General features: G+C 43.1%; 1 protein-coding gene across 1 annotated transcript in view; it reads left to right on the plus strand.

The window, feature by feature from the left end:
• Positions 1–10,873, plus strand: part of Nulp1 (Nuclear localized protein 1) — a 48,317-nt gene extending 37,444 nt beyond the window's left edge. Inside the window, exon 14 of the mRNA XM_089582525.1 lies at positions 1,660–10,873. Within this exon, the coding sequence (XP_089438651.1) occupies positions 1,660–1,899 (240 nt within the window). The 3' untranslated portion in view covers positions 1,900–10,873. The remainder of the gene's footprint in view (positions 1–1,659) is intronic.
• The last annotated feature ends 731 nt before the right edge of the window (positions 10,874–11,604 follow it).

Consider the following 11,604-nt stretch of genomic DNA (forward strand, 5'->3'; position numbering starts at 1 on the left):
TGAAACGAGGTTTCATGCATCGAAGGGCGCCGCCATATTTGTCGCCGCGGGAGGGTGTCATGACGTCACGCTCTTCACCTCGCGCTGGCCGGGAGGGCTTGGCGCGCACTCATGAAACATCGAAAATAAAACCATCCGCTGAAAAATATGCGCAGTGACGTCTATATTTCGGTGTAATCACATTCCGAGAATCTATTTTCGGCATTTTTGTTCAATTTTCAGATTTTGCTTCAGTATCCTTTTAAGGAAGCAGTCGACAAAGCACTGTAACAACAGTGGTCCCTTCCGCTCTCCTTACTGCTGCAGTTTTGGGGTGCTTCGAGGATACATGTGTTCTCCCTCACTTCAAAGAAGGCTGCAAATGTCTCTGAGGGAAGGGTGGGGATTAAATGAGGGCAAGGGTATATATAGCATAACTCACAGTGCAGATCAGCGCCGCCTTCTTGATGGTGCCCTGTGGGACCGCACTATTCGCCCACCCCGAAGACTGTGACTGGGGCTAACAGCCCTCTATGCTGCCATAACTTTCTTGGCACTGTTTGTGAACCACGGCGTGAACACTTGCCATACCACCACCAGCTGCTTATATGGTGCATTGAAGTGTGCTGCCTGTCTACAGAGCGGGTACTTCTTGGCTCTGTGGAGTTCATTCCCCGTTTTTTCTCTTACTGTGTTCAGTATATGAAGTAAAAATTAAATGTGTTTGTTAAAAAGAATGTGGAAGATGTATCGAGGTTTGACTATAACATGGATCCACATATTGTGTCCCTATTTTTGGCAGTGAGAACGTTTAGTGTTGTGGTATGAGCTGAAATTGTTTAACTCAGTAAAGCGTGGCCATTAAATAAAGTTCATGTCCATAGGCTTTTGTTAAGAATCGGCATTGACAACAGGCAGTCGCTATATGTGACTGGCAAGTTGTGGACATTGCATGCAAGTTTGTCAGTTTGTCTTCCATGTACTCTCGAAACCGAAAGCACCTGCGTGCCAGGCCAAACACACCACACAATGCACTCTGTTGGTTCACTTTGTGCACATTTGACTGGTATTGTTATATATGAGGAGAACCACATTAAAACTGTTGTAGTCGTATAAACGCGTGTAAGGGCCGCACTTTTTTTTTCCAGATTCGGGAGCCAATTTTCGGGGTGCGGCCCATACACGCGGGAATTGACGATGATGATGATGGCTGCGGCCTCGGGTGCCATCCATGGACGGTTTTTGGAAGCTCTTGTGCGCGTGCTTGGCCTCCGCGATCAAGCGCTCCGCGATCGAGCGCACCATTCGCAGCCGGAGCCGATCGCGGAGGCCACGGCGCGTGCATTTAGAAGGCTATTCCCGCCTGGGTCATGAATAGTTCGGGCGCAGCCCTTACACGGATTTAATTTTTTTTAGAGATTTCCTTCGGGAAAACGTGGTGTGGCCCATACACGGGTGCGGCCCTTACACGCGTTTATACGGTATGTGTAAAATTAAGTTTAAAAAATAAGTTTTACAGGTAGAAATTTTGCAGGTCTGTAGCAGTAATTTCAGACTGCTTCCGTCTGTGTGCATACTGTTCAGTGTGCTGCACCTTTTCCTTCTTTCTCGTTTTCGTTTTAAACCTCCCGCTGCATTGGAAGTGTGTGGCAGAGCCTCAGTGATGTGGTCACATTGCAGCCTCAGGAGGTGGTGGGCATCGACGTGCGGAACCCCATGGTGTTGGTGGAGCCTGGGCCAGCCGAGCAGGGTGCAGCAGGTGCTGCAGGGGCAGATGGGGCCAATGGAGACGCGGCCGACCTGCGTCGAAGTGTCACGTCACTGCTGGAGGCCATGCGTGACCTCCTCAGCAACATCCATCTGCCCTCAGATGTGCCAAATGATGGCGACGTGGACAGCGATGACGAGCACGAGGACTGAATCGCAGCCTGGCCAGTCCATTTCATCTCTCCGGAGCTTTCCTTGACCGAGAAGGGCTGGCCAAACAGCACTGACTTGCAGATTGGACCGATTCACTAAATGGATTGCAGGAGTTGCTGACAGAATGCGTTCTGTAGCTGATCAAAATCGCAGCCAGTTTCTTGAAGGAATGCCACTGCCCATTTTGCTGTACCACTCTATTAGGCTTTTCACTGCTAGGCACAGCTTGTCAAGGCCTGTGTACTGAATTGGTTCTGCTTTCAGCATGGGTACACATGTGGCTGTTATAAAGGCTGCACATCTATAATGTGGTGTGTATTTATTTCTCACCTTCTTATTGACTGCATTTTGCTGTGAAAACATATATCTTCCTTTCCTCTCAAAACATAAACCTGTCTTGGTTACGGGAACTCTCTGCCTAAGAAAGTTGCTTTCCCGTATTGTCAGTAGTCTGACAGTAAGGTTGAGAAGTTTCTGCAAACCTTGCGACTGATGCCATACCTTTAAGAGGTAAAAACACAGAGATATGCTGCACACGTGCAGTTTTGTCCAGATAGGCGACAATTAAACAAGTTTTTGTACTTCTTAAGGGGGGACGAGGGTCTTAAAACTAACTTTTTTTTTATTTATGGCTAGAATCTCGTGAAATTTTACACACAGATGCGTTTTTTTCTTCTGATTCCAGATATGTAATCATATTTAAGCTGGTGGTCTTAAAGCTTACGAAGTCTAGAATGTAATTAGCTAATTTCTTACGCAGCTTTAATGAACTTTCTCATTGCATTTTGTTGCTTTTATTTACGTGAATTGATAGCCAGAGAGTTCCCATACCCGATGATATTCTTTGTTTTTCTCTAAAGGCATGTCATCCTGACATACTATGTCGAGAGTAAGAGGTCGCAGTATTTTACACTGCAATCCGTTAAGCTAATTGTAAATTGCTATTTATACGTGGCCTAAACAAAAAAAGTAAGAATGTCATTGGGTATGGGAATTTGCTGGCTATCAATTCATGTAATTAAAAGCAACAAAATGCAATGAGAAAGTGCATTAAAGCTGCGTGAGAAATTACCTAATTACACTCTAAAATTTAAGATAGCTTTTGATCTAAGACCACCAGCTCAATTATGACTACATTTTTGAAATCAGAAGAGAAAAACTCATCTCTGTGCAAAATTTCATGACATTCTATCCACAAATAAAAAGGTCAGTTTTAAGACCCTTGTCCCCCCTTAAATCTTCCTTTTCTTCTAGGGGATACTTAATGAATTACCACTCATGTCACTTCGCCATAATACTTTATTATGATTATGAGTGGTTGTAAGAACTAAGACCAACCCTTCTTTTGGAATGACAGCCTTGTGAAGCTGTGGTTTTTAGAACATTTTATATCTTTACACCAGGTTTGCAATACCTTTGCCTAGCCAAGAATGAAGCTGCTTCTATACTGCTGCTGGGCCGTGTGCAGTGTGCTGGCCTCAGTTAAAGAGACAAGTCTTAGTTCTTGCCATGATGCTTTATTTTGTTATTTCACTTGGAAGGAGCACATTCAGGCTGTGATGTTGGCTTCCTTTGAGACACCAGTATCTCCTGTGTATGTAGCATGGAGACCACATTGTCAACACAAATGACATGGTTTGTGTACATGAGCTGTTTGGAAATATTGTGTGTATGGTTGGAGAGATCCATTTTTGTTTCCCTTTTAGCCAGCATTTTGGCTATTTCTAGCCTCTTGTGATGTCTGTGCACTTCAAGCCGAGTGTTTTAAACTTGTTTGGCTGTAAATGTGATAGATATGTGTCGGTGGTACAAGTGTGGTGTGTATGTTCCTTTGGTGACCATTGTGGTTGGCCTTGCTCACTGGTGTAAGCACATCGTAATTTCTTGGGATCCTCCATATCATTTACTGCTTTCTTTGTGTGTCAGACGTTTGGTGTGAGCTCACAGAAATGGCAGTTTGCGTGTCACGTCTTTTCCTTGTGGCTGCAGTGCTCATTGTCGTAACAGTTGTGTGGTTTATTGTTTCCTTTTAATTAGATTTACTCCTGGTTTTTCCTGAGGTGTAGCTGTCATTGGCTAAAACGCTAGCCTCCTGCTGACTAATTTTATTACAGAAAGTGGGAAGGATGCTGTGTGGATTATGGAGTGAAATGTAAGTTTAACTGTTAGTTCGTATCTAACTGATATAGGTGAATGATTCCTGAACTTTATTTTGAAAAAAAGGCTGTAAACCATTATACGTAAGGCCCCTAATTTCTAAAAAATCGTGGGGTTTATGCATATTTTGCAAAATTATGTGTTAGTAGCCGCATTTTCTTTTCTGGTGCTATTGTTGTTGTGGTCATCAGTAGAAAAAATTTCATTTTTACCTTATTTGCACGAATGCAATGTGAGGGGGTAGAATTCATGGTAATTTTTAAATATTGTTACGATTATAATGTAATCTTATACCCGTGCCACATGCATAAATTTAATGGTATTATCCTTACTGCCATTTACGACCTAATGAGTTTGCCCGAGCACTCATTCGCCCGAGCAATGTGTGCTCTAGTCCCCATTCCACATGCAGAAAAGCATGCAACTTTGTTAGTAACAACTTTCTAATGAGTAGCAAATGGTTAATTCATAACTTTCAGTAAGATGAGGCATTTCTGCCGCATTTTTTTGCAAGGGGCACCATTTTTACCAGCACTTGTGACAGATGCTCTTCGCTTGTGTGCTGACACGTGAGTTTATGGCTACCTATTCGACTTGTCAAGCAAGAACGGCTGTATTTTTTCGCAAAATAATTTTTAATCGATAGCATTAAGGGCCCCGTGTCACAGAAAAGCTGGTGTCGGCGGCGGCGGCGTTGGCAGTGAGCGAAAAATCCCAGAAGCATTAATAAACAAAAGTCTTTCGGGTCGCAGCTTGGATTAGCCTACCAGGACGTCCTGTCGTATACAAAACTTGTCATGCAGGCTTTCGTCAGTACGGAAATGCAGCTACCGCGTTCGCCGGGTGCCTCGGCAAGTTTCTACGCATAATGGGGGCGGAGGGGGGGAGCGATGCAAGCACACAGCCGTTAAAACTTGAGACACTGCTGCTTCAACCAGTTGCTTTCACACTCGCACCCCTGCGCCATGATGTAAAACACGCGTGAGTGCCCCGGCCATGTTTTAATTTCTACTTCCACTGCTCATCTGCATCCTTGCGACCGAAGGCTAGCACCCCACGCTCGCGTGTGATGCCTCACAACCCACATATCTCTTACTCTGGGCTGTTAAAAAAACAAGTGACATGACGGTCACCACATGTCAACGTGATATTCAATGACAGCTGTTAATGCGATATGTTGTGGTTGAGATAATGAGCGTGACCTCTTTCTTATCTGTGTAGTTCTATGGCGCTTTTTTCAGTATCCTACCCATAGTCGTCTAGCACCAGCGTATACAGCTCATTCGGTCGAAAAGCCGTCGTCGTCGTAGGTGTAGCTGTCGGCACTGTGCGTCGGAAGAAAGTCTATCATGCCAACCGTTTGCCGCAGAATATTCCAGATGGCGTAATACCGTTCAGCGTTTCGAGCAGCATAAACTCACTAGTTAAGTTAGAGAGCTTGCAGCAGGAATTCGAACCGGCGACCTATAATCAGGGCTGCGGGTGTCCACCGAGATGTGAGACAATTACTGAATTTCCTCTCCTCAAAAATATGTTGCTTTCAAAGCTGTTTCTAACGCGTTCCGTGGACTCCCTGGCAGTGCTGCTACGCGCTGTTGTGTTACACTCCTTTAGGTGAAGCTTAAGCGTGTTCCAATTTTTTTATATTACATTTTAACTTCATTCCCGGGATATTGTGCTCATTAGCACTGTTTATATTCGGGTGAAATTTTTTACTGCCTTGCAAGCATTATCATCATGAGTTTCGTATGACAATAAATATGGATGTGTAGCACCAACTCCGAAAAACAATGGCACTAACAAACTTAAGGCCTTAAGCATTTACTGCCATTACTTGAGCGCGTGTGGCACCGGTATGCAAATGTTCAGGCCAACCATTGTTAAGGTACCCCCAAGACAGCACACTAATATACGGAAGCATCGGATACATCGTCGTATTTAAAAGGAACTCTTCAGGTGCACCCAACACGATCCCCAACTAGGTGTTTCGAGCTGCAGAATTCTGCATGTTTGCCCTTATTTGCTCTCCCTACTCCGTTAAACTCTTTCAGTGGTTGCTGTTTTTCAACAACCCACACCGCCTTCTGTCTCCATAGCCACCTCTTCCTTTGACTTTGCGTGCAGCGCTTTGCCCCAAGGTCAATGAAAAGCTGGCTTCTCCTTTCAGCTGGCAAACTTAGTGGTCGCTTTTGCAATTTTGAAAAGCTCAGAAAATAAAAAAAAGAAAATTCACACAATCGGTTCGGAATGTAACTTAAGGTGCATTTTAAAGCATTATTTGATGTCTCCTGTGGCGGGATCTTCACAAATTTTTTTGTTCTCAATTCTCAGAATTTAAAATTTTCTGCTGCAGAAAGTTAGGGGCCTTAAATACATTGTCAAGTGCCCTTCATTTGCCTTGTAGAAAGCTACTGGATAACTGAAACAACTTTGCAGTAAACCTAACGTGAAAATATGAACTTCGCAGTCAAACCTGCCAGCCTAGGTGCTGTGTCTTTGCAGCAGCATTCTTGTAAAAGTAGTTTGCTCGCTTGCATTTGGATCATTGGAAAGCACAACATTTCAGAATTTGTAGCTGGTTGGTGGAAGAGGCAGTTTCGGCATAAGCAGTAGTGTGGTGTGCTCAGAGTTTTTCTGTTGCGGTGCTCATGCATTCCCTTTTGTCATTTGTGTCACTGAGCCCTGAGTTGGCCTGTTGCTCATTTCAGATGGTGCACTGTGCGGTTTAGTAGATATGTCCTTAAATTGGCCAGGCAGTATGTGCATTCGCAGTCAAAAGTTTGTACAGTGGAGTATTAGCAAAAAACTTTAATTTCATCGCCATTTTTCTACATATCCTGGAATAAATATGTGCAGCCTAATTGTCATTGTGTGAATTATGCAGTGCACCTTTAAATCTCAAGCAACACGACTTGGATGCAAAAAAGGTCACATTCCATAAGCATTTCGTGATGTGTGTACATCCCTCAGCATAAACTTATGGAGTTGCAACTTTGGTGTCTAGGGTGCATTGCTTAGGATTTAATGATGTACTCTGTAATTTACGCACTCAGAATTATGGTGATTATACACTTTCCAAGCTGTGTTCAAAGAAAGCAGTGTAGTATAAGATTTTTTTTTTGCTAATATTCCATTCTATTAACTTTTTATTGTAGGTGTGCATGGAAAAGATGTGTGAACACACTACAGAGTTACTGTTGCACCTCAAAAATAGGACTCATCTACGCAATTCTTTTGCAGTCTTGTGCCCCTTTTTTATTTTAGAAAAACTCCTTGCAGGTCTACTGAACAACATTTGAAAGATATCATTGAAGAGCAGGTTGTGCCTTAAAATGCTCGTGCACTTTTGTTTTTACAGGTGTCACATTTGCGATTCTTCCACATCAAATGATCTTAAATACAGCACTAGCCAGGATTTTCGACAGGCTTTGTAAGAGAACTAGAGATATGTACTGTGCGCATATTTTCGGGCTGGAAAGTGCTAAGGCATTTTTGATTGTGTGAACATATGCAGTTTTTTTTTTTATTTTGGGCTGTGCTTGTGCTATGTCCGATTTTTACTTGTGTAATATGGCTAATGCTGTTGCCTTTATGTAGACAGTTACACTGAGGCAGGCAGACACTCACTGAATATATTGCACATATATTTTAGTCACCCGAGTTACAAAATTCGCCAGTTTCCCACTAACCCAAGACAGCTGACACAAGGAACGACAAGAGACCAGTCATAGGTGCCCAGATGTACAATTTCAGAACGTTTCTTTCTGCAGAAGGCTACAATTCGAACTGCTTTATAGTTTTGTGGGTCACGAGAGATTTTCTTTGCTCACTCTTTTAACCCTGGAGGAAGGGAAATGAAAGCCAGTAAAACTTGTTTCTGTGCTTCCGAGATTGAAGCCTTCTTTAATCTAAAGGGTACACCACTAGAAAGGCCATATTTGGTTGTATGCTGTGCCAGTGGGGATATCTGCCTGTTATGCAGTTTTTCCACTCGAGCTGAATGAAAGCCTTAGTGCTGCTGCTTCTGTATGGGGGCTTGCCTTGTTGTGAAATGTTTTGCAGTGAAATGTGGATGCGTGCTTACCTTGAATGTACTTTTGCGTTGCAACAGTTCTGTGTTATATAACGGGGAAGGCTTTCCTTCACATATTGCAATCACTCAGTATGCACTTTACTGCGGCTCCTATGCAGCCCACCTTTCGTGACGTGCCTCTCCTTTTGCTAACAGCCTACCCGAGGAGCACAGCATGCTGAAAAGTGCCCACACGTGTGTGTGCATGTGCAAAAGCATGCTCACAAGCAGTAGATATGAGCTTTGGAGTTGGATGAAAATGTTACGTTTGTCGCAGTTGGGTTTTAGGTTTAAGTGTTGTTCACAAGTGTGTGGCTTGTGTTATTTCTAAGGTTTTCTTGTTCACATCTTGCTGTTTTTTTTTTTGGTCACCTGAGTGAATGACTAGGGTTGTTCGCTTTGTATGTAAGAAAATCTGGCATGCCAGCTGCCAGATTTCAGGTGCATGCCATTTGCAGGCTTGCGCATCGTTTTGTGGTCGTGTTGTGTTTTGGAGAAAGACGCAAATATGAGCTTGTATGTCACTCTTTACTGTGTACAAGTCGAGACTTTGTGGGAAAAGTTTTTATATTTGAGAGTGCTTAAGCAAAGAGATTTTAGTGGAGAAAATTTTTGTGTGGAAGGATGCTTGCTTCAGTAAGCAGAGGTCACTGCTGCTTCCATATTGTGACCCTGATACCTTCCTTATTGCTCTTCACATGACACTTGTGTGAGTTCGAGGTAATTATGTCTTGCTTGTGTATGTGTAGGTATGCTGTTTGTGTATATAACAGAGATGTGCAGCATGTTTGCTGGTTGTTTTGAAAAAAAATTTTCAAATGTGCTTTTGCGCATGGAGCGTGTGTGAAGTCACATGTGGCGTCTAGTCTGTACTGCACAAGCAGTCGACAAACTCTGGCTACTGACAGCTAGAATATTACCCCGTAGCATTCATCGATGGTTGCATTCTTCAGAATATGTTACACTAACAAAAATGGAAATTTGAAACATTGTTTTGCAAGTCAACCGGGCTTGGTATGTGGTTAGCTACCCTGTGTAAGTGGCTCGAGTAAACAGTGCAGAGGTGTGTCATTTGAGCATAATCAGAGGCCCACTACGCTTGCCTTCTCTTGGAATCCACTCCGTTACCCTTAAGGACCAGCGGTTGTCTTCCAAGAGAAGGCAAGCGCAGCAGGGGGTGGCAGAAAGTTAGGTGGGTGGATGAGATTAAGAAGCTTGCGGGGATACGGTGGCCGCAGCTGGCAAAGGATAGGGTTAATTGGAGAGACGTGGGAGAGGCCTATGTCCTGCAGTGGGCATAGTCAGGCTGATGATGATGAGAGGCCCACTTATGTTGGTCATTACGCAGTTACTCATAAACCATTCTTGCAGAAATACACTGCCACGTTAGGCAGGGTATGAGAAAATACAGTGGGGCAGGGAACTACATTTTTATTCAGTTTAGTCTTTTTTTAGTGAAAACAGCATGGTGAGCTCTTGAGTGTCATGATGTTGCATGGTGCTCGTTTTAGAGCAGGAAGCTTTGAATGCAGGCCATTTTATGTTATATGCATGAGGCACTTTGCATGTTGTGTGTAGTTTAGTTTTTTTTTTTTAATGCTTGTTTACAGTTTATAGCATACAACAGTTATGGTCTACAGAAACGTGGTGCCATATTTCACAAGGTCTGTGGAGCAAAAAATTCCAGACGCGTCGCTGCATGCAGTGCAGTGCTTACAAAACATTGTAAGCAGTGAGAACAAACTTGGCCTTCAAAACCCCTGCTTCTTGCAACAGATTTGAAAAATGTGTGTTCCATGTGCACAGTGCATCACATTGCATGGCACGGTTGGGTAAGAACATTGCTTTGTTCTTGGAAACCTGTGACCTTGCAGTTTCTCTGCTGCACTAGTAAAAGTTTTTGATTGTGAAGTAGCAAAACTTCACTTAAAAACGCTATTTCTGCACTTTTCCATGGCATATCATAGCAGTGGTCACATTTAGCCACTTGTAAGGAGGCACGAAGTGGACTGAACAATTTGCACCACTGTGGATATGGAATACAGGCCACCTTTATAGTGCAGTTGGGTCTGTGCATCACAGTACAAGCTGCCATGATTTTGAACTCGGTTACGTCGCTTAGTAAATTTGGGTATTGTCTTTCTACTCACAACTTGAAATTTTCACTTCTATCATTGATAAAAACAAGTTAAGTATTGCACTAGTTATCGCTGGCTGCAGGAAGGTAGCAGCCAAGCATTAAAACTTGTGTGCCATGAAGCAATCCATCTTTAATGTTTGGCTGTCATCACACAGGGCATCTCGTGGATACCTTGCTTCTCTGTTGTCTTGTAACCAGTGCTATGGAGCCTAGGCATTATATAATTCAGAAGAATTCATGTGTGTTCTGTTGGCCGGTTTTTTGGATAAAAGCTGTTAATACATTTCATACTGCACATTTTTACACATTTACAACCATGGAGCAAGAATTCACATTTGTACATAATTGTATATGTTGAATATTAATTGTCTTGCCTAGTGTATGGCTGTGTGCATTTTTTTTAAGACTTTATTTGTAATCTTTCTTGACTTTTGGTGTTCATTGCCATTGTTGTGGAAGATGCACAGCTATTGAGTAGTCACCCAGCTCTGTACCACTTGGTTTTTGTTGACACTGGTGGCACTTGCAATACTAACTGTATTTATGTGTGCAAATTCCTGGTACGTTGTTAGTTTATGAAAAACAAATAAAGATATTAAAAGCGACATAGACTTATTGTGCACTTTATCGGCATCTCAAATTAAATGAGTGAAGAAAAATTATTTACGTCAGCATTTTGCGGTGCAAAACTTGACTGTATGAAGAGCATACAGAACAGGTATCTACTTCCTACTGGCTTTTTGTTGGAGTAATTCAAACTCTCGATCAAGTATCTCCCGTAAACTCTTGTGCCTTTTCGATCTGTAATAGGCCAGAGAGGAAAAAATGGGGGGAGCACTTAAGCTACACCTTTTAAGGGTTTGACGCGATACCGTTCCATCAGTGACTCCGCTTGATCTTACTCGCACATTACCCAATGACGTGCTCTACTAATGTTACCAGATCACATGACTTGCCAATGCCACATGACAAGCATACAGTCTTTCACATACACCCACCTCTTGCCGACATGAACTTTGCTACTTGCTTAATCACTACCTTCTTAATCAGTGCCTGTCTACACACACACTCATTAGCACACAGTCGTAAGCTACCACATTATGTGAAAGACCACACGACATACGTATAAAACGCAGCTTCAACCAAGTCATATGCAGCCCCTGCGATGGCTTAGTGGTTATGGCACTCGGCTGCTGACCTGAAAGACGCGGGCTCGATCCCGGCCACGGTAGTCTCATTTCGATGGAGGCGAAATGCTGGATGCCTGTGTATTGTACGATGTCAGTGCGCGTTAAAAGAACCCCAGGTGGTGGAAATTTTCAGAGCCCTTCACTAC

This window comes from Amblyomma mixtum, chromosome 3 (assembly GCF_055824585.1).
Source record: "Amblyomma mixtum isolate Tamu chromosome 3, ASM5582458v1, whole genome shotgun sequence".
In the NCBI taxonomy this organism is placed as follows: Eukaryota; Metazoa; Arthropoda; class Arachnida; order Ixodida; family Ixodidae; genus Amblyomma; species Amblyomma mixtum.